This window comes from Bactrocera latifrons, unplaced genomic scaffold, assembly GCF_001853355.1.
Source record: "Bactrocera latifrons isolate USDA-ARS-PBARC rearing strain unplaced genomic scaffold, ASM185335v1 scaffold_482, whole genome shotgun sequence".
Lineage (NCBI taxonomy): Eukaryota > Metazoa > Arthropoda > Insecta > Diptera > Tephritidae > Bactrocera > Bactrocera latifrons.
In genome coordinates this window covers 30,763-53,940 of record NW_017537137.1, presented here as the reverse complement: position 1 = coordinate 53,940, position 23,178 = coordinate 30,763, and the positions used below count along the sequence as shown (strand labels likewise).

At 35.5% G+C, this 23,178-nt stretch overlaps 4 protein-coding genes across 19 annotated transcripts in view; 3 read left to right on the top strand and 1 right to left on the bottom strand.

Annotated features, from left to right (window-relative positions):
• Window positions 1-15,712, top strand: part of LOC108973495 (annulin) — a 17,242-nt gene extending 1,530 nt beyond the window's left edge. The window contains exons 1-4 of one of the 2 annotated variants that reach the window (XM_018940795.1): window positions 3,922-4,226; window positions 12,539-14,265; window positions 14,412-14,645; window positions 15,317-15,712. In XM_018940795.1, the coding sequence (XP_018796340.1) occupies window positions 4,124-4,226; window positions 12,539-14,265; window positions 14,412-14,645; window positions 15,317-15,538 (2,286 nt within the window). In that variant the 5' untranslated portion in view covers window positions 3,922-4,123 and the 3' untranslated portion in view covers window positions 15,539-15,712. Of the gene's footprint in view, window positions 1-3,921; window positions 4,227-12,538; window positions 14,266-14,411; window positions 14,646-15,316 lie in introns of those variants that run through there. The other variant, XM_018940794.1, reaches the window with a different exon arrangement.
• Window positions 15,713-15,879: 167 nt separating this feature from the next.
• Window positions 15,880-20,207, bottom strand: LOC108973504 (inactive pancreatic lipase-related protein 1). 2 transcript variants are annotated; one of them, XM_018940823.1, is made up of 5 exons: window positions 20,175-20,207; window positions 17,070-17,235; window positions 16,567-17,015; window positions 16,293-16,493; window positions 15,880-16,139 (listed from the first exon to the last, which is right to left on the bottom strand). In XM_018940823.1, the coding sequence occupies exons 1-5, from the start codon at window positions 20,176-20,178 to the stop codon at window positions 15,919-15,921; spliced, it is 1,041 nt and encodes a 346-aa protein (XP_018796368.1). In that variant the 5' UTR covers window positions 20,179-20,207; the 3' UTR covers window positions 15,880-15,918. The 2 variants fall into 2 exon arrangements, with proteins under 2 accessions (XP_018796368.1, XP_018796367.1); XM_018940822.1 differs by lacking the exon at window positions 20,175-20,207 and adding an exon at window positions 17,290-17,405.
• LOC108973505 (barrier-to-autointegration factor) lies at window positions 18,987-19,805 on the top strand. The gene is made up of 2 exons (XM_018940824.1): window positions 18,987-19,271; window positions 19,344-19,805. Exons 1-2 carry the CDS (start codon window positions 19,146-19,148, stop codon window positions 19,488-19,490), a joined length of 273 nt encoding a protein of 90 aa, XP_018796369.1. The 5' UTR covers window positions 18,987-19,145; the 3' UTR covers window positions 19,491-19,805.
• Window positions 20,133-23,178, top strand: part of LOC108973503 (striatin-3) — an 18,219-nt gene continuing 15,173 nt past the window's right edge. For 4 of the 14 annotated variants that reach the window (XM_018940821.1, XM_018940820.1, XM_018940819.1 and 1 more), the window contains exons 1-2: window positions 20,454-20,585; window positions 22,112-22,881. In XM_018940821.1, the coding sequence (XP_018796366.1) occupies window positions 22,486-22,881 (396 nt within the window). In that variant the 5' untranslated portion in view covers window positions 20,454-20,585; window positions 22,112-22,485. The other 10 variants (XM_018940808.1, XM_018940811.1, XM_018940814.1 and 7 more) reach the window with 10 other exon arrangements.

Genomic DNA, 23,178 nt, shown 5'->3' with positions numbered 1-23,178 from the left:
CTATATCTGACTCTTTTAGTTTTAGGACTTACAAATAACCATTATGTGAACAAAACTATAATACTGTCCTTAGCAACTTTGTTGCGAGAGTATAAAAATACATGATTGGTTCTATTTTAAATATACTTCTGTTGCTGCTACTTGATTATTTTTATGACAGATAGAAAACTTTATTTTTTTGGTTTCTTTGCTTTCAAGTAATAAAAATATGGGTTGCCTTGCCCAGATTTCATTTTGTGTTGTTAGTATGATCAAACGCTTTAACAGCTCTCTGACTTTTTCCTTAGAGATCAGTTGTTGCTAGGTTACAATTATAAATTACATACATATGTTGATATGTCAAAAAGCAAGTTGAGCGTTACAAGCACCCCATAAACTATCGCCATATAAATCAGATCAACTTATACTCCCCCACAGAAACACATGATTTCATATGTAAATTACAATTTTTTATTATGGTTCCACGTTTTGTTTTTACCACCTCCGGGGCTCTGAATTTGAAATGCAACATGAAAGGTGACAATTACTGACACGTTTGATTGAAACCTTTCACGGTTATTTGCGCTCCATTATTATTATTATTATAAATGCCTATTACCATTTCGTTGTTTCAGGCTATAAATTTACAATCAACACACGCCGCTCACCACTAATGTGTATCAATGGCTGCTTGTATCTACACATGTAATTTTTTGTTTTTATTTTCATAATCTAACTATTGACTCAGCTTAAAAGTTTTGGCACGTCAAATTTGTCATTGCTGTCAGTAAAGTAAAATTTATGCGGATACAAGAGGATTTACTCATATGAGTACATACATACGTGAGTAGTTATGTGCATTTGATATTGTACGCTGTGGAATATCCCGCGGCGAATCGTGTGCAGCTATTTCATATGATACTAATTGTTTAGTCATCAGCCATTCGTTGAAGAAGGCAAATCAAAGAAAAATATTTAATTATAAAATAGTTCCAACAGCTGTGGCTGGAATGTCGGCAGCCTTAATAAAGGAGGTGTTAGAAAATTCCAATCTACATTTTTAGAATGGCCAAGTGCAACACAGGCAAATTTTAATTGAAAATCATACACATATATATCTTAATCTTATAAGATAAAATCCTCTACATGAAGATCTTAACCACTATGCTTGTATAAAATTATGAAATAAACATTATGCGGGTGACCCAAAAATTTCAAATAAAAGAAAAGCAATAAATTGATTTATACATAAATTTGCCACTTGCCATATTATTATTAAAATTAAAGTACAATATATTAAAAATGTATGAGCACGAAAATGCATATTAAATAATTTTAATATTTTGTTTACTTTCGAGAATTTATCACGCGCGCCGTTTGGTTACTGCAAGAGTAAATTCTTTTTGGTTGCATTTGAAATAAGCAATTCCAGCGTTTACAATTTATATATACATATATACAACTATTTTGTTATAGTCATACAACTATTTTTGTATTATGTGTGCATATTTATATGTATGTATGTATGTTTACATGGTGCATTACAAAATGCACTATTTGTTTCGGTGCGAAAATATGCATATCTTATGGTCATACATATAAAAATAAAATAATTTTCATAATTCTCAAAATTTTCTTTAATCACCAAAACCAAAGAGTTTATATCACAATTTTAACAAAAGAATTCAAATTTTTAAATTGACATAATTTTGAAAACATTCTGCAACATTTTTAGCAACTATTGTGATATAACTGGTTTATATCCGTTTGCAATTTAGAAAAAACCAAAAAAACCAAAAACTAAATTTTTCGGTTTTTTTTTGGAGCATTGTTTGTTGGCGATTCATTTTCAAAAATCTTGGATTCTCTTGATACCGCGGACAATCTCTAGGAGGAAAAATGTTGTCTTCTGCTCAAAATTATCTCAGATCCAAAATCCAAAAAGTCTGATAATACTTTAGAAAAAGACCAGTAATGATCGAAGGACAAATAAAAAATTTGATTTTGACAAAATGGCGGCTTCCTAAAACAAAAATCTATTTTTGTGAAAAAACTTATAATTCAGAGTTGCTTAACAATAATAATTTACTATCAAATATTTCTTTCCTTCGAACATTACCTAGCAAATACAAGGTTTGGCTGGAAAGTAATGGGACTGGTTTTCTTCCGCCGCGACTGTACTTCGGAGCGTGCGCGCACCGGCTGGATACGGTAGAGGGTGTTCCTAACTAATGAACGAGCGGTTGATCAGTTGTCTCTGAGCACCTGGAGAGTCAAAAGAAACTTTTTCGCGCGATGTGTTTCTGTGAGTGGTGCAAGCTGAAAATGCAGCGTTCTTTAGAGCAGAGGTACGAGATTAAATTCTGTGTGGAACTCGTTAAATCTGCAACACAAACGTTTGATATGATGAAGCAGGCTTACCCAGTTGTTGCTTTAGCAAGAAGTGACGTGTTTTGATGGCACCAGGCCTTTTTGGAGATCCGGATGAAGTCCCTGCTGGAAAACCTGCGACCTGTCTTTTTTGACATCAAAGGCATTGTCCACCATGAATTTGTTCCTCCTGGACAAACCGTCAATGCCAAATTTTACTTGGTAGTCCTCAAGACACTCAAACGAAGGGTGAAGCGGGAGCGAAAAGACATCGCAGTCGATTGGAAGTTGCACCAAGGCAACGCCCCGGCTAATACCGCCTTTCTTGTGAACAGCTACCCAACCAAGCCCCAACGCTTCCACAGCCGCCCCACAGCCTAAATGTTACCCCCGGCAAACATTTTCAGATGCAAGCAGCATGCACCTTGGCTTTCAATATTCTGGAAAATGCCTTCCGTGACGCATTCAATGCCCGGAAATGGAGCTGGCAGCGCTGCATCGATGCAGAAAGAATCTACTTTGCAAGTTTTTAAAGAATTGTAAAGATTGGTTCAATAAACTTTTTTAAATCGACTCAATCCTATTACATGAGGATAATGACCTATGCTGATAATGTATACTTTTACTATTCCAATGGCTTCGTTTTAAGAATAGCTATAAGGCCAACAAAGATAATTTTAGTTGTATTCCTCAAGAATATGAATTCTAACAAGAATACAAAGTACTTAAATTTGTTTTTTCCATTGACTAAAAAAAAACTTATTTATTTATTTCAAGCGACAGACAACTCATTAATATTGCGTAAGGTTCTATGGCTAAATCAAAAAAAGAAGAAACAAATGAAATTAATCATTCTTCGTTCTTAGTTTTTTACACCAACTTACACCAACGCCGCCCACTTCCCTTCCCACACTAACATGAAATTGTTGTACAAAGTGCACAGACAAAACCGCAAAATAATTACGCATACGAGTACGAAGGAATGAATGAATTCTGTTTCGGAAATCACTTTTACTCTCATTCAATGTATGTAACCCAAAGCGAAGAAGCAAAGATCACAAAGCCGTTGAGACACTTTTCAAGCATAATTCCCATTACTAAGAGCAGTTGATTATGTCATAACGGGCATTACGGGTTCTGAAAGTAATATTTAAGTATATCATTTCATATATGTATGTACATACATACAGCCAACTGTATTGCTAACTCTTTATTATCTTCTAAATATATGTATGCGTATGTGTGTTGGCTTGAAACACCTTTGTTCTGCGTCTAAACAAATATTTCATACCAACAAGGTTCTGCCTGTTAAAAACCGAGTGAGCATATAAATTTTTAAAGACATTTCATAACACTTTATATATGTATGTATGTGTGGGTATAGCATAATTCTTGATTCATGTGAGAGCGTCTGCTTCAATCTGCGCTGATCGCTGAACGCAAAAACGTTGATGACGACGCTGTTGCTGCTTTGATCATCAATAAGTGCTTAGTAGCGTTAGCGCCATGCCGCTGAACGAGTACGTTTCGCACAAAATTGTTGTTTAGTTTATCAATGCTTGCCAACGGGCTAACAAGTCGACTTTGAAGCTCAAGACGAACGTCAAATATTTGTATTTAAGTGATATATACAAGCGGAATTTCGTATTTTATTGCAGGCAATAAATAAAACGAGTACTTAAAATTCCTTAACTGTGATTGTGAAAAAGTGTCGAATTTAAAATTTAAAAAATATAAAATAACTGTGATACATTTGTACTCTAAATAGTCAAAAATGAGCCATTGGTATGCAAATATTGTGCCGGGCTGGGTAAATCGCTGGATAAGTCCACCGCGTCCAGTGAATCCCTATCGCGCCATACGTCCGGCTAGTGAAAGTAATTAAACCAATTTTTTTTATTTTTACGAAAATTCATATAAATACATATACTTTTGCGTACTTAATTTTATTTCGTGCACTTTCTTTAATGGTCAACCAATAATTTTTCAATGCTACATAGTACTAAATAGCTGATGACTTCATACCATCACTTGGCTGTTTTCATTGATTTACCAGATTTACTTCCTTTTTTTCATTTTTTGTTGTCATCCCTCGTGTGTCTTTGCTATGTTTTTTTACTAATTTTGGGTATATGTTCTCTATTTTTTAGTAAACAGCTAATGCTTTCGCACTATCTACTCAATGCTCTCAAGTGGTATGCGTGTGTTTTTTAAATAAACTCTCTTCGGCTGTTATAAGCTAATTAAATGTGTGGAAGTGTGGCCATAATTTATATGTGGATTTGTTTGACAACAATATTCTCAATTCGTGCTGATCAAAAATTTGTATTTCGCAAATTTATTTTTGTTTAAGTTGAAAATAATCGCAGGCCCAAAAATCGCTATTCAAACCCTTTCTTCAAGCGATTGCAATTAAATTATTTCCCGCACATTTTATTTATTCATATTAAGCAGCAGTGCCATTAAGCTGTATGTATTATTCATTGTCTACAAATATAATTTTTTTTTCAAATTTTGAAAATTATCTCTTCTTATATTACCTTCACAAAAACAGGCAGTCCAATTTCGAAAAAGTTCCCTGCCCGCACCTTGACCGGCACCTGCAGCATTTCCATATAAATTATCAAATATTTACGCATTTTTGGTGAACACTGTATCCAATCGGCACTGTATATGGCATTGTTTAGCGCACCAGAACGCAATATAATTTCGTTACCACAATAGCAAGGTACGAAAATTTGTAAGATCATAACAATCACAGCCAAAATTAATGTACAAAATTGTGAGGGGTTCTCGGTAATGCTGACCTGTTGTAGAGAGTTTTTCATAAAATGTTTATATATAATATAAAAACATATTTTAAAATATATGCGAATACAACATCTGATTAAATTTGATCCGAACTGACGAAAAAAAATACATTTTCACGTATTTTAATAAAAATATGTATTACTAGCTTCAGAACCGACTCCTTCTGAGTCAATAGAAGCAAGCCAACACTTAAGCCAATTTTCCATACACTTGATTTTTTTCGCTTTTAGCTTATTTTTAAGCGTCGTTCGCTAGGTTTTGTGACAGTTTCGACGTCATATTCATAAAAGCAGCACGTCTTAATCAACGAAGCTCTGCTATTCTGCACGACGATTTTCAGGCACTATTTTTGTAACGCTTTCGATATTATCGTCATTAACAAAGGTAGATGAACGACTCGCATGACGCTGGTTGATGACTTCACGACCTTCACTTAGAGTTTTGTACTCTTCAAGTACTCACGTTCGTGATTAAGTTGACCTAGGCAACAGCAACCAAACACTTGATCTGTCAAGCTTCACACTAACATAAAAAACATGGTACTAATCTGAAAAAAGAGTGTTGAACAATTGGGCAGTTTAAATGGATGAGGCCGAGTCGAATTTGATCAGGTGGTATTTTGGGCAGTTGCACAAAAGTTAAAAAACGGAAGCTGTTATTTCAGAGTAAAATTCTCAAATCGCTTTTAGGTTAGTACAGGGTTTGTCCGGAGAGTAATAGGACTGAGTCAATTTGAAAACACTTATTGAACCAGTCGGTACAATTCTTTAAAAACTTTCAAAATAGGCTCCTTCTGCGTCGATGCAGCGCTGCTAGCGCGATTTCCAAGCATTGAAGGCGCCACGGAAGGCATTCAATGGAATAGACTTGAGAGCCGAGGTGCATGCTGCTTGGATCCCCTCTCTCTTCTCAAATTGCCTCTTTGTCTCAGGATCATAATCAAAGAACCATTACTCGTCGTCTATGATTACATTATTCAAAAATTCGGGGTCACTTGTGTCACACATGTTCAATTTTTTTTATAAATTTAACAATAAAATGAATACTTAGTCGACGGTCCGAGTTCAAAACTTTGCGCACACGCGTCACATTGTCGGTGTTTGTCGAAGTCGCAGGTCTCTCGGCACGGTCTTCATCAGCGACCTTTTCCCGGCCCTCCAAAACGGCCTCTTGCCACCGAAACACATCACTTCTTGCTAAAGCAACGTCTGCTTGATCATATAAAACATCTCTGTCGTAGATTTACCGAGTTTCACAAAGATTTAATCGTGTACCTCTGCTCAAACAAACGCTGCATTTTCGGTTTGCACCACTCACAGAAACACGTCGCAAGAAAATGTTTGTCCTGATTCTCCAGATGCTTGGAGAAAACCAGCCGCTCGTTCGATAGCTAGGAACGCCCCCTACCAAATCCAGTCGATACGCGCACGCTCCGAAGTATAGTCGCGGCGGAAGAAAATCAGTCATCCTATTACTTTCCGGACAAATTCCTCAGTTTTTAAGACATCGATCTGAAACTTTGCACTCATTCTTTATTCCGGAGAACCTGCCCTTGATCGGCTACATTTTCAGAAATAGCTTCGGTACAACCGAAGTTTGCGTGTTTCTTGTTTTTTTTTTTAATTAAATTTGATATGATAATTTACCTGCTGCAATCGGTATGCACTAAAACAGAGCACAAATGAGGAGCACATTATTTGTATAAGAAATGGAAATGAAACAAATGTCTCGCAGTCCTCTGAGAGTCTTGAAAACGAAAGAAATTTATTAGAAACTGTAATTCACTATCGAATTGATAGTAATTTATAAATTATCATTCATACTTTTTCGTACTTGTATGTAGTTTGACCAAGCTGACAAATTCATACAATAGTCGTACCTCACTGAACCCGCTTAAGCGACTTGACTGCCCCTTCCATATACCCATTTCCTGCAAGCGTCCTTCAATCATTTGATAACACAACGACAAATGCAAAAGCATATAACACTGTATCATATCGAGTCCACAATTGGAGAAACATGTCACCGGCATGGCCACCAACTCATAAAAGTATGCATACCAATATCCGCGTTCATTACGCCACTCGAATGGCGGCGCATAAGGAAACGGCAATTCGTATTCCGCCGAGAAGAGCACCCCAACAAATGCGATTATCACCAGCGTATTGCTCATTGCGAAATACATAAAAGCAATGAAACGATAATATTTATGTACCTTCGACCAAAGTGTACGTTCGTCCTCCGAGCGCAGTCTGTACACCTCATCAGTGGCCAGTACATGGAAGAAGTGCACAAATAATTTCGAATTTATCCAAACATTAGTGACTTTGGCCAACAATGCAAGTTCCGTTAGCGACATGTACATAATGTAGGAGAACTTTTCCAAGTCGGAGGCCTGCACTACGTCCACCCACATCATCACTGTATACGGAAAGGTGAACGAGAAGTGTAAAATATAGGAATATGCGGCGTAGTACGTTTGCCATGTGGCATCGAAACGCCAGAGACCCATGTATTGTAAAACTTTAATGACGCGTCGTACGCCGTTTATGTTGTCAAACTCCATTTTGTTTTCCGCTATTGGGGTTGGCTGCCTTTGTCTTTTTACTTTTGATTTTGTTTTTGTTTTTGCGTCGGTTATAAGCAGTAGTTATTTTATTTTGGGGCAGTTCTTCCGGTATTGCGAGAGTAACTCTAACAACCGACTCTGCTGATTGGTTCTCACTTTATGTGTGTGAAACATCCTTCCTGTGCCCTTTATATTAGATTTGTGGTGAGCCTATCGCATATGTACGCTTTTAAGATAGTGAGTAGTGGGGTTACTTTGGCCGAAATTAATATTTTACCTAAATTAATGAAACTTACGTTCATTGTACAATAGTGCAAAGCTTTTTTTGTGGGTATGAGTCCATATACATAATTATTTGAACAGTCTATTAAAAAAACTTGGCTAAAAAGTTTTTATTTTAATTGGCTCCGAAAGACTAATGAAACGCCTTTTATTCAAATTTGTAATTTATAATTGTTAGGTGCTTTGCACAATGCGCAATCAATTAATCGATTGCCTCATCTCACACAGCGTAATATTTTTATACTCTTGCAACATGTTGCTACTGAGTATACTAATTTTGTTCACCCAACGGTTTTTTGTGGCACCTAAAACTAATAGAGTTAGATATAGGATTATGTATATATAAATTATGTGGATGATGAGACGAGTTAAGATCCGAGTGACTATCTGTCTGTTCGTCCGTCCGTCTGTGTAAGCGATATCTTTGAGAAAAAATTAAGATATCTTAATAAGACATGTGTTCCCTTTCCTTGATGGACGTAATCGGATTACTACCACGCCCACCAAACGCCAATAGTCGAAAACATAAATAAAGTGTCTTTCTAAGAGGATTAATGTGTATATCTCCTGAACCACTTAAAATACAATATCCAACTTTACTCAAGAAAAATTCCTTAAGAACCCCAACCGTCACTGTAAAAATTGATGAAATTGGGTGAAAACCTCGCCCACTCCCCATATAACGCTTCCCTTAAAAACTACTAAAAGCGCAATAAATCAATAAATAAATACACCAAAGTCGTTAAATCGTATATACAAGAGGACTTTAAAGGACGATGAGCTGACCCATATTTCAGGACATACTTGACCGATATAGACCAAATTTGATGTATACTATTATCTTTACTATCTCTATTTCTTCTCCTATGTTCCACTGTGAAGTGAAAACGAGAGAAATCGGACCACAATCACACCTACTTCCCATATAATACACATTTAATTTTAATCTGATTATTTCATTTTTGACCAAATAGTGTACTTAGAGTATGCCACCTTATGATCGAAAATGTCTAAATCGGACCAAAACTATGCAAGGCACCAGGTACCGAATATGTTGATTAAAGTTCCATTGCGTACTTCTTATCTAAAATATAAATTAATCTGTGAGATAAACTATAGGAATTCGGAGAGAATCCTTTTACAATAATTATATTCCTTTAAGCCAAAAATGGGTTGAATCGGATCAATAATTTCTTTAGCCATTTTATATAAAGTACTTAATAAATTTTCGAACCTCTAGCAAAAGTTATTTTAATAAAATTACCCGAACTTAGCCCATCCTTCCTGTTAATATTATTTCGAAATCGTTGAGAAAGCTCTTTAACAGTGTTTATTAGATAGAATTCTTTCATGTAATTATGTTTGAAAGACTCTGAATAGTATATCGAAAAGTTAGTAAATCGGGCTTAACGAAAATAAAGGTTAGCCTCGAGCTCTCGAACAAATCCTAACTTCCACAGTTTATGAAGACAAAAAAATCCATCTCTACCCTTTCAGACCTTATTAAATATGTATTTGTGGCTTAAAAAAAAATTATATTGTCATTTACACGCAAAATGGCTACTACGGAGCTATTCTACGAAATCGCCTTTTTGAAGAGGGTCACTACGAGTGACGGTGATTCTAGGAACTTTCGCTAGTTGAAACAGAATGAAAAGCGAAAATGTTTTCTACATAATGCTTATTAGTAAAGTACATGAATTTTTATGATAACTTTTCACAAAATGGAGAACTTGCAAAAATTTCCAACTTTTGCCGAATAAATTTTCTGTACATTTCTTTTGCATAAATTTGCAGTTATAAAAAGTCGTCCATTTGGTCACTTATTTGGTCCTTGGAAAATTCAATGTAATTTGGCATAAAAAAAAAAGACTTTGAAGGCCTTTAACAGAAATTTTAAAACTCCATCTCTAACTAATTTGATTTGCCCCACAGTGCGTATGAGCGACTTTCATTTGTCTACAATTAACAAGAAAAAATACAGTAATTTATTTTTTCAGCACATAACTATCGTTTTCATTGCTCGACATGTCATGGTATTTGACGACATAGATACCACATATTGAATGAAGCGATGCAGCAATGAACTATAATTGAAACCGACAACATTTTCACCTTCTTTCATTAACATAGTTGTTTGGACTCTTACATACTATACAATATTACATACGTAATCGCTTCTCAAAATCCGCCAGGATGGGGTTTGAGACAAGCCCAATTCTTGAGAACGGTTTGGAATCTACAAATTGCGCTATTTTCATTACTTGCAGCGATTCTTTGTCATATTGGTACTCAAACATTACCGTGTTCGGTGTTTTAGAAGCTAGTTTTCAAAGCTTATTACTTAATCAAAATTGTTCACATGCATTTAAGCCTAACAGACCTATGCACTTTATATAGTACACATATAGTGTACATATGCATATATGTGAGTTTGTGTATAACAAATTTGCATCCGTTTCTAGTCAGGGGCGCCTACGTTTGCCACACTTTAAGTAATTGATTTATGAGATCATCATTTTGTAAATAAACTAAATTTTTACTTACATACATTGCACATAGACAATATATATAGTATATAATACATACATATATGTAGGCATAAATATTTAGAATATTCGCAGCTGTTTTGTGTACTTTTCTGTCGGCATAAATATGTATAATTACGAATATACAATGAAATTTATTTTTTATTATAGTTTTGATAAATTTATTATTTATTTTTAGCAATTGCAGAGTATTATTGTACATAAACAAAAAATATTTAACACTTATTTAGGATATAAAATACAGAAGAATACTCAAAACAAGAAAAAACGTTAACTTCGGCTGCACCGAAGCTAGTATACCCTTCATCGGTGCATTTATTTTAGTAACTATGTGTCCAGTTTGTATGGAACCTATATAATAATCCGATCTAAACAATTTTTTCGGAGATTATGTTATTACCTTAAGCAGTAATTCATGTCGAATTTCGTGACGATACCACGTCAAATGCGAAAGTTTTCCAAACAAGCCCTAGACAATAACCTGTGCCAACTTTTGTGAAGATACATTGTCAAACGCAAAAGTTTTCCTACAAGAACTTGATTCCGATCGTTCAGTTTGTATGGCAGCTATATGTTATAGTGTTCCGATATTGGCAGTTCCGACAAATGAACATTTGTAGAAAAATGACGTTTACATAATTTCAAAACGACATCTTTAAAAAATGAGGGACTAGTTCGCATATATACAGACAGACAGATATATAAGTACTTTATAGGGTCTCCGACGCTTCCTTCTGGGTGTTACAAACTTCGTGACAAACATAATTCACGGTATAAAAAAGAGAGACTACTTTTTATCCAAAAATATAAATATTCCAACATCAGGTCTTAATTAAATTTAACAATTATCTTCCAATTATAGAAGTTTTAACTTGTTTGAAATAATGAGACTCATAACAAAAAAAAAAAATATTTGCAAAACATGGATGTATGTAAAATATAAACTTGAATTACAAGCAATACGTTCTTTGCTTAATAGTCTGATGAGTAGCGGATTAATTTACATATTATACATTTGAAGTTAACTGTTAAAAAGGCCGAATTGAACATTTTTTGACCAAAGTCACGAAAATCGATTCTAAGCTGTTTTCGACTCAGGTGGCTTTTAATATTTTAATAAAAAAAATTTAAAGTAGATGTGGCTCCAACCTATAATAAGTTTTATGCACTTAATAACTAATAAAGCTCACGCTTCTTCTTCGTCTTTACTGGCCGAGACACCGCTTACGAGGCCAGACCCTTCTCCACCTGGTCCTTCCAACGGAGTGGAGGTCATCCTCTTTCTCTGTTCCCCCGGCGGGTACTGCGTCGAATACTTTGAGAGTGGGAGTGTTTTTGTCTTTTCGGACGACATAATCTAGCCAACGTACCCGCTGTCTTTTAATTCGCTGATTTATGTCAATGTCGTCGTAGATATCATACCCATCCATCGAATGCGATATTCGCCATGGCCAACACGCAAATGACCATAAAGCTTTCGCAGAACCTTTCTCTCGAAAACTCTCAACTTCGACTTATTAGTTTTTGTCATCGCCCATTCCTCTGTACCATATAGCAGGACGGGAATAATGAGTGACTTATAGAGTTTGGTTTTTGTTCGTTGAGAGAGGACTTCACTTCTCAATTGCCTACTCAGTCCGAAGTAGTACCTGATGGCAAAAGTTATTCTGCTTTGGATTTCCAAGCTGACATTGTGGGCCGAGGACTTTCTAAGCGGCACTGAAATTTCCATAGCTCCTCTTATACATAAATGCGAGATTATTTGATTTTTTAATGGACCAAAACTTAGTTCTCCACCAACTTGTTTGTTTTGGAGATTTAAACCTTTTTATTTGTTCTAACGGTTTTATTTGCTATAAAATTAACATATTATCACAATTTTCTGAATAAAAGTAAAAAAAAAGTATAATGTGGCTTTTTCAAATTTATTTTCAATTTAATTTTACAATCGTATCTCATGCAATCTATATTTTTGCAGACACCGCTGAAGCTGATGCCATACTCACCGTTCAGAGTGTCGATCTCTGTCTGGCGGAAAACAATGACGAACACAAAACAGATCACTTTTTCGCCGCCAAAGAGGCGTTAATTGTGCGACGCGGTGATCCATTTCGACTGCGCATACATTTCAATCGCTCATACAATCCCACACGTGATGCAATCAGTTTTATATTTACCGTAGCTGATGAAAATAAACCAAGTCCCGGACATGGTACATTGGTGGGTCTAGTGCCACGTGATGGCATAGACTACCTGGGCGATCCACTGGAGTGGGCCGCCGGCATTGAGTCGCATGAGGATAAAGCACTAACGGTGCTTATTAAACCGGCCGTCACATGCCCGGTTACCGAATGGAAATTAGATGTTGATACGAAATTACTTAGCGATGGTTCAAAGACCTTTTCCATACCCGTGCCAATTTACGTACTCTTCAATCCATGGTGTCCCGATGATCAAGTCTATTTGCCGGATCATGATCAACGCAAGGAATATATTATGCACGATACGACGCTCATTTGGCGTGGTTCATACAATCGCATGCGACCTTCTGTGTGGAAGTTGGGACAATTCGAGCGACATGTATTGGAATGCTCAATAAAATTGATTGGTACAGTCGGACGCATACCAGCCGCTTATCGTGGTGATCCAGTGCGTGTGGCACGCGCGTTATCGGCCGCTGTCAATTCGGTGGATGACGATGGTGTCATACTTGGAAATTGGAGCGAGGATTTCTCTGGTGGTACTGCGCCAACTAAATGGGTTGGTTCCACCGAAATTTTGCAACAATTCTATAAAACACAAAAACCGGTGAAATTTGGACAGTGTTGGAACTTTTCCGGCGTACTAACAACCATTGCGCGTACACTGGGTATACCATCACGCATAGTCACATGCTATTCGGCAGCACACGATACGCAGGGTTCGCTAACGGTGGACATATTCATCGATCAGAACAATAAAAAGTTGGATGCGGAAACAACTGACTCCATATGGAATTATCACGTTTGGAATGAGGTTTGGATGCAACGCCCAGACTTGGGTATTGGACCCTATGGCGCGTATGGCGGTTGGCAGGCAGTAGATGCCACACCGCAAGAGCCCTCCGACAGTATGTATCGTGTTGGACCGGCATCGGTTGTGGCAGTTAAAAATGGCGAAATCTTGCGACCGTTCGACTGTGGCTTCGTTTATTCGGAAGTAAATGCCGACAAGGTGTACTGGCGTTATAATGGACCTTACCAACCAATTAAGTTATTGCGCAAGGATACACTAGCGATTGGTCACTTGATCAGCACAAAAGCGGTACTCAAATGGGAACGCGAAGACATCACAGCCACATACAAATATGAAGAGAAGACTGACGAGGAACGCAACATGATGCTGAAGGCATTGAAGCAATCGGGTCACGCATTCAGCCGCTATTACTTAAATGATACTTTCAACGACGTCGAATTCGATATGTCGTTAAAGGATGACATAAAAATCGGCGAGAGTTTTACAGTTATTGTTAAAATTACTAATAAGTCCAAAGATAATACGCACGTGGCGAGCGGTCAGCTAAACTGCGATGCAGTACTGTACACGGGCACCAATGCGGAAGAAGTGAAATCCATGCCATTCGAGCTCGAATTGAAACCAGAAATGTCGGAATTTGTGCGCATGGAAGTGCAATTCGATGAATACTTTAAAAAATTGACATCACAAGTGAGTATAACGTGTTTTAAGTGTACAGCATTAATTAAAAATATTCCAAAAAAATTTCAATACTGGTATGTATGTATGTGATTAATAATAGTTTTTGAACACAAATTCCAGTTATATTTGTAAAGACGCATATTTTTTACTTCCAGGCTGCTTTTAATATATCCTGTGCTGCTAAGGTAAAGGCCACAGATTACGAATACTACGCACAGGATGATTTCCGCGTACGTAAGCCGGATATTAAGTTCACATTCCAGGGCAAAATCGTGTCACAGCTGCCCGTCGATGTGATCGTACGCTTAACAAATCCTCTGCCTATACCTCTCAAGAAGGGTATGTTCTATATTGAGGGACCCGGTATTGAGAAAGCGCTGCGGTTCAAGGTACGAAATCAGTACATATATTGCAATGGTCCGATAAGTACTTAGTCTCACCCCTCAGTAGTGCCACTATCCCAACAGAACTTAACTATCGCTACTGCCAAATTTTCGACCTAATTCCACTCATAGCTTTGATTTAACCGTGTGGGAAAGGTGGCTTTATCGTCGAGTTTTAGATGATTGGAATTAAGAAATATCGATAGGTGATTGAATTATTGGTTTTGGAAGTAAAAGAGGAAGCTGAAATCAAAAAATGATAATCCAATGATATCGATCATTCAAGAGCAAAAATGATGACAACCGTTTTCTAGGATTCACAAGGTTTGATCTCTATCAGCTACCGCGAAAAGGGTAAAACGATTACGGAATTATTGGGCTAAAGCAATTCCTTCACCGTCGGCACTTCCAAATTGAACTTACATTCACCGATTTCACCCCACGCGACTGTTTTTTTTTTTTGTCTCTAAACGTAAAAAAAAAAACCTATCGCCGAAAATAAAATTAACTTAAAGGAGGAGATTATCGCCGCTACGGAAGCGTCCCCCAGAAAACGTTATTTGTAGTCTATCTAAAGAAGTTGTGCATCTATTGTAGGTTAAGTGCTTATTGGACCGCCCTTGTAAAAAGTGTATATGTATATAAATTTGGAATAATTTTCCTTTTTTCAATTTTAGATTGCAGAGATCCCCGTGGGTGGTACAGCTGCTTCCACTTTCAAATATGTGCCGCCATACGCAGGACGTGGCACATTGCTGGCAAAATTCAATTGTAAGGAACTAGACGATGTTGACGGTTACACGCACTACGAAATTGAGGCGAGACCCGAGGATATTATCAACAACGGTACAAATCGGTCGCATAATGTTATACGACGCAGAACCGATATCACAGCGTGAAAAGAAATAACATTTTAGCAGAAAAAAAATCTCAACAAGAGAATATTAATATATATTTATGTGTATATACGTAATGCTTATATACATAATTACATACCTAATTATGTAGTTGGCTATAAGAAGAGAGCGGCAATTTTTTACATTAGGGTTACCAATAAATTATTTTTAACTACATTTATAATGTGCTTTTAATCATCGGGGGAGTGAAGTGGTACATAAAATTCGAGGTTAACTATTTTAATACGAAACTTACTGTTTCGAGTTTGTATTTATATATTTTATACATTTTTTTTTTATAAATTTTTTCAGTTTTATATACTGCATGCATGACCTTAAAAAACTATATCAACATATATTTTTTTTATTTTTTTTTTTACCCTTTAACCTTCCATGCCAAGCGCAAAATTTGGCTTATCGGCCGTTTTTACTGTATATATACCACGCGCATCTCCTAATACAGGGTCACCCATTAGAATTCGTTGACCAGTACAATTCATAGCATTAGCATCCACTATGGAATTGCAGGCGGTAGCTAGGAAACCCTTTTTACTATTAATGGACTCTGCGAAATATTCACAAGAGCGACCATGACTGCAGCCAGCTGACACAACAAAAAAATATATTTTTTAATAAATATTTGTTTAACAATGTAGCTAATTCTATCTAAATTAAGAGTAAAAATGATGAGGAAACTTTTTATACCGTTATATAAATTAATAATACTCTTTAACAAGTTTACTGCAAATAAACTTACTTAATATCTGCATCGGCTCCTTGCAGCCCGGTTGAAAAGCGCCACCGCCATTCGGATAAAAATCAACCGCACCGATTGGTTGCTTGAAACCCAAAATACCCGCACAGGTGTGTATGACATCCACAAAGTCAGCATCGGTGGCATCCAAATGATTCTCTGGTCCAGTATTACCCTCAAAAGCGGGGCGCGCAGGATCCAAACCTAATAAATATATAATATATGTATCCATTGACTACAGAAATACAAGCATAGTTTGAAATCCGGCATAACTTGCCTGTAATGCGACCAACTCTGTGCCTAGTGTACGACCCCGCATAGCCCATAATATGCGCACCCAAGCTATGTCCTATCAAATGGATATCCTTGGGTTCGGCACCTTTATCCTCTACCAGCAAATCAATTAATTTCGCAACTGCTTTGCCCACTTGCACAGTATAACGAGCAGGTTCAAGATAATAAATATTATCCGCCTGATCGCTCCAATTAATGGCGAATACATTCACATTGCCGCGATCGGCGTACGCATTGCGTATAGCTTGTATGGAGTTACTACGTGAACTTGATTTCCAGCCATGTACAAGAATTTTCGTGGTCATGTCGGCTTTGAATCTGTCGGCTAGCTCCTCCCATGTCTCTCGTTTGCGTCGTTCTTGACTTTGCGGTGTAGTAATTGAACTTTCACTCAGCGAAAATACAGTCGTCACGGGTTTATCGGGGTTTGTACTGATGTAACATAATGTTTAATGCTTTTAAAAATATGTTTGTTATTACTAATACCTGCCATAATACTCAAGCTGTATAAAATCAGAAACTTCGCTGCGATCTTTTTCGTCTGGTGGTTCAACTAGGTATGCCACTTCCATTTCTCCGTCGCCATTGGGCATGTACATCCACGTTTTATTGTAGTCCTCATCCCTAAGCTCCACTTCAGCAAAAGCTTTAACTAAGTTATTTATTTTTTATTACTAAAAAATTGTATACTTAGTATGGTGCTTACCAAAAATTGTTAAGTATATGAAGCTTATTAGAAATCGAGTCATATTTTTTAAACTAAAGAAAAGCAAATAAAACCACCTAAAAGTGGCCTTTAACTGAAATGCGCTTGGCACAAGAGCCTCTTTATATATTTTTTGTAAAAAGTTAATTTCTGTTGCATTTTTTAAATTAACTTTTTTTTTTAATTATTTGTGATACCAACCATCAATCAAATGTCAACCTAAGTTAGAAGCAATGCTAAGTACGAAATTAGTTAAAACAAAAGGTGCATTAGGGAAATGCATTTATCGAATAACACTGTGGGTGGCCAAATGCGTGCTGAAGATAATACTATTTGTATATATAGAGAGTACATATGCCTCTTACGTATAAAAAGCGTTTTAATTTTTTGAAATTCTATTCAAGTTCTTCATATACATAGATAAATCGGATTTTGTGTCGCAAATCTCATATACGATAACCTGAGAGTTAATCAAGCGTCTGGATAAACTCTTAATTATCGAACACAGATTTCTTAAGAATAAGTATTTTTCAATTTTGGTATCCATGCATCAAACAATTTTCCATCACTGCTTTTCCTGTGGTTACTTAACAGAATCAAAGACTTTTTACTTCGAATTAAGCATCTAAGCGTTTTTACTTTCTATTTGATTGATGGTTGAAGAAATATACATATATGTACATATATATAATATATCAACACTCAACCAAACCCGCTCTTTAAGAGAGAGTAGGGTTTTTTTTTTAACCAATTCGATTTTTTTTTTTTTTGTCTTTTTTTATACTTGTCTTATAAACGTTTTACATCAGTGTTCAATATTTCCAGAGCATTTGCTACTATTGCTATATTTTTTAAACATAAAATGTAACCGAATATTCTTCAAATGCCATGTACCATTATTTATAAAAAATACAAGTATATGCCAACTGTTTCATAAAAAATTCTTTAAGTTTTCAAACCTATAGGGAGTGACAATTACTTTACAGCTGCAAATTAAATTAAATTGCAAATACCGGTTCTTTATTGTCGAAATTAACACGAATTGCATCCGCCCACGGAAGTTTTTGTGTGAAGCGGTGTAAAAAAAGTGGCGTTTCCTATAGTAAAAAGGGGATACGTTCCATGTCATATGCAAACCGTGTAAGATGAAATAAAGATCCATATATATTTTGAAAAACCGTGTAAAAAATGTTGAAAACTATAAAATTTCAGATATACATACGTATGTTCATAAGGCATTTTATGGAGCATTGAAACATATATCGAAATAGGGGATTTCCCAGTTACTACCATGTATGTTCATTTCAGTAATTATGTCAAGTGTGGTAAAAACAAACATAATTCCAAGACAGTGATTTTGAAACCGTACTAGATAAAAAATTTTTTTGCAAAAAAAATGTTTTTTTCAGCCGTGTAACCGCCTTATGTGCATCAGAGGTAAATTTAGCAAGGAATTAGTCCCACTTTTTATTCGTACACTATAAAACTTGTATCATTATGAAATTAAAAATTAAGCATATAGATAAAATTGGAAGTAACAAAGAAAGAAAATATTTTCAATAATATGTTAATATACATTTGTTCAAATTACATATTTTGGAATACACTTAAAGTGGCAACTCATAAAGAGCTTTCCGAACCATTCCAACGTTGTTTAACATATTACCAACCGTATACGTATTACTTCACAACAGCAACACTGGTTTAAAATATTTTTGTTGTGGCGTCATTCCCAATTCGTTTGGCAAATGTGGTTGCATTTTATTGTTTTTCTCTATTTTGTGCGTAACTCACAATTTCGTCACTGATAAAAACAAATTGCCCAAACTATAATAATATAACATAAATATATAGAAATGGCAGGGACATCACAAAAATATAGAAATTTTGTTGCTGAACCCATGGGGGATAAGTCTGTGACAGAATTGGCAGGAATTGGAGAAACGCTGGGAGGACGTCTTATTGAGGCGGGATTTGATAAGGTTCGTGCCTAGTGTTTGCTAAAAATCTTTAAGAATTTAAATAATATGCTCTTTAACATACGAAACTTTCAGGCTTATACCGTATTAGGTCAGTATTTGATATTGAAAAAGGATGAAGAATTGTTCAAAGATTGGATGAAGGAAGTATGTAATGCGAGCTCAAAGCAGGCATCGGATTGCTACAACTGTCTGAACGATTGGTGTGAAGAGTTCCTGTAAATATTGTATGGTGACTTTGTCACGCTATTTTAATTATTTATAATTATGTTTGCGTTAGCGTGAGACCACACCTAGAAACATTATTATTTAAAGAATTTTTGTATGAATATAAATTTTATAAGTAACATCTAAATGTAATTTATAACAAAGAAGAAATGTCATAACTAACGTAAGATGTATAGAAAGGTTTGTAAACCTAAAGATTCTCTCAAATATTGCATTTCAATACTAATTAGTGCAATTGTTTTTTGCACCGAGTAAATGTTTGTTCAACCGGTATAATATATAAATAAAGAAAATCAAGGTTTCGCTTTACATCTTTTGAATTTTGTTATAGGTAATTACTTAGAACTGGAACATAAATGAATTGGTCACAATAAATAGCATAATAACTAGGAACTGAATTTGTGGGTATTATCCGCCATTTTCCCCATTACCGATTTCTTGCTATTGTATGCAACGTGTGTCTCGTTCTTGCATTTGCGAAAGACTTGTACGATGAAGTTATTAAAGTTGCCTCCATATAATCAACTTTGTAATTTAAATATTTAAATTGTATATAAAAAAATAATTCTTTTATAATTCTCTTTGTATAAATATTTTATATAACTTTGAAGCACTTCATTTCATAATCTGAGCTTTGTTTCTCATCAGCTACGGGTTTTATCAGATTAATTTATTTACACATTTTTTTCTCTGGCAACTCCAGTTTCAAGTTTCAACAACACGGGTGAGAATGGAAAGTGTATAGTTTTCTGCTCTCGGTAATTTTCACATAAAATCTTATTAAATAAACGTACGAAATAGAGAAAATTTTGAATATAACAAATTAAAAACAAAAAGTGAATTATTTCAATATATGCGCAAGTTGATTAAGATTGTTCTTTACCAGCTTAGAAAGCTGAGAAAAAGTACGTGGACAGGAGACATAAAGAACGAGTATTTTTTTCGGTAAAAGAAAAAGACAAAAGGAAAAAGAAAGAACGGAATCGGAAACATTCCTGTTCGGTCCACGAAAATCTGCTGCCAGTGACAAAGTTTTTATAAACCAATATTTTAGTGTAGTCCTGAATTATGAGTGATTCTTGAAATTATGTGTGTATTAATTAATTCATTAAGCAGCGAATTTTGAATTCTTGATATTTAAGCAAGTAGTTTAAAGTGATAAATCGTTGAAGTGTATGAGACTATTACAAATCTTTACCTTCATTGTGTAATTTTCATTGTGTACTTATTTTGAAAGATTTGGTTTTTAAAATATGAATTTCTCTTGTGAGTGAGGATAACATTAGTGTTGCTAGTCTCATCCGTTTAAAGTGAGTTGTATTTGTTACAAAAGGATTTTTCTCTAATGAATTATTTGGTATGGAAAAGTTCATTGCCTCCCATTGTTGACCTGCTAAGACGGGCAGAAGTATCAATGAATGAACGAGGGGAACAAATTTCGCAAACGATATAAAATTGATTTCTTTAGCCGTTGAAACAATCAACAAAACATTGTATATCATCTCGGGGGAAATAGGTGTAGTGCACACGCGATTGGGCATTACGTTGAGTTCGGGGATCCTCGTATTTTTGGTCGGTGCGTACCTCTGTTTCTGTTTCCTTGTCTATAATTTTTTTTATGGTTGGCAACACCCTTTAAATAATTCCGTCATTCATAGAAAAGGAGATAATGTGTAAGAAAGAAACGAATATATTATTAACTTCAATTTATCTACCAATAAAAAGGCGTTAAAAAGAGAAAACCTATTCTCTTTCGATAATGGAAATTTTGACATACTATAAAGTTGCCAGAATCTTTCAGTATACTTAAAAATGTGAAGTTTCTATAGGCTTTAATTGATGTATTGTTTTTTTTTTATCAATAAAAGTTAAAATTATTGAGTTTTGAGCTATTTATTGTTGGGATTTACATTTTGTCTTTCTTATTTTTAATATTTAATAGTTCTAATATTTTACATCATTTAATTCGGCATCATATTTTCTCTTTCTGGCATTTTTTTTTTTTGTACTTTTGCAGGGCTTCTCGTTTTTCTTCGTAAACTTTTCTTGCGGCTGTTTTTCACTCATATTCATTTAGTTTTTTCCGTCTACTTTCACACTCTTCTGTGAGGAGAGTGGATTTCTGTGTAAAGAATTTTCAACGGTTACAAAAATGGAAAGGATTGCGAAATAGCTTTAATTTAACATACATTTATAGGAAAAAACATTTATTTTTATTTATATCTAAATTGCTTCAGATAAAAATGTGAAAAGTAGAACAGTGAAAGCAGGTTGAAGTCATTTATTTCTTTACAGACATTCGTCCAACCCTCAAGGTGTGCAGGGGTGGAAAGTAATATCGTGACCATTCCACTATTTCAGTGTTCATTTTATATATACAAAATAAAAAATTCGCAAAAAAAAAACTTAAATATCAACCAACTGACAAATTAATTTTCTACTGTTTACATCATCAGCTTGTTGATATTTAGTAGAATAACTAATCCATAAACTATCCATTCTCAAACTAAAGCAAAAAAATTAATGCTGGTGTAATAACAGTTTTTAATAACCATTAAATCATTTTTATTATGAACCTATTATTGTTTTTACGAAAGTTTTATTTTTTTTTTTAGAAACACAGCATCATTAATTGAATCGGGCGAAAAGTCTGCTTAGTCCAAAAAACAGTGCGATAAAAATATTTTCAAGAAATATTTTATAAAGAACCAATGAAAACATAAAGCAATATAAATAAATTGTAATTCTACAAAACCATCGGATAACTTCGTATAAATAACATCAAAATAAAATTGTAAAATTGAAACTAAATTTGTCCAAAAACCTACATAACCAAACCTTTAAGTGCAAATATAAAAACTTCGTTTATTGCAACGTATGCAACAAAAAGTTGTTGCAAAAATACAACAAAAATTCCTACTGCTTACAATTAATTATAAGTTAAAATCGCAATATATTCGGAAACGCGTAAGCATAAAAATAAATCTCGATGGGCACTAATTCAGGAGCAACAACCGGCATAAATAATAAACCCGTCGGTGCGGGTGGTGCAAGCGGTAGTAGCGTTGTTGGCGGTGGCGGTGCCAGTGGTGTAGGTGGCGTTGGCGGTGTTGGTGGTGTCGGAAACAACAGTTTGAGCGGTGTCGTCGGAGCTGGAGGGATTGGCATTAGTAATAATAGTACGCCCGGAACTGTAGGTCTTGGTACCGGAAGCAATGGTAGTGAAGATAGTGGCAATGGCGGAGGTGGCGGGTCTACCGGCCAGAACAATCAACAAACTACGCCACAATATACCATACCAGGCATTCTACACTTTATACAGCACGAATGGTCCCGTTTTGAGTTAGAACGGTCTCAATGGGATGTGGATAGAGCTGAATTACAGGTGAGAACCCTATAAAAATTAATAATAAACATTTGTTTCTTTCATTATTCGGTAAACGTGTAGTTCGAGATTATTTAAGCTTGAGTAGCCCCAGTGAACATGCATTTCAATTCCCACGACAGCCGGTTCTACGTACCGGAATTGACTCGGATTTCATCCGACCATGGGCTGTCATTTCGGCGATCTAACCCCGTTCGGATCGGTGAATATTAATCTGTGTGTGTCGTCACTGGAGCAACGCCTTGCAGCAGGGTTGCTCCTTATCCTCCTGACTCGTGCTGGCATTGAGTCCAACCC

Excerpts from the sequence above, each read along its gene's own strand:
- LOC108973505 (XM_018940824.1), top strand. The coding sequence starts at position 19,146 with ATGGCAGGGACATCACAAAAATATAGAAATTTTGTTGCTGAACCCATG. Across the intron at positions 19,272-19,343 it reads TTGAGGCGGGATTTGATAAG|GCTTATACCGTATTAGGTCA; the intron begins GTTCGTGCCTAG and ends CGAAACTTTCAG.
- LOC108973504 (XM_018940822.1), bottom strand. The coding sequence starts at position 17,332 with ATGACTCGATTTCTAATAAGCTTCATATACTTAACAATTTTTG. Across the intron at positions 17,236-17,289 it reads CATATACTTAACAATTTTTG|TTAAAGCTTTTGCTGAAGTG; the intron begins GTAAGCACCATA and ends TAAATAACTTAG. Across the intron at positions 17,016-17,069 it reads CAGCTTGAGTATTATGGCAG|TACAAACCCCGATAAACCCG; the intron begins GTATTAGTAATA and ends ATGTTACATCAG.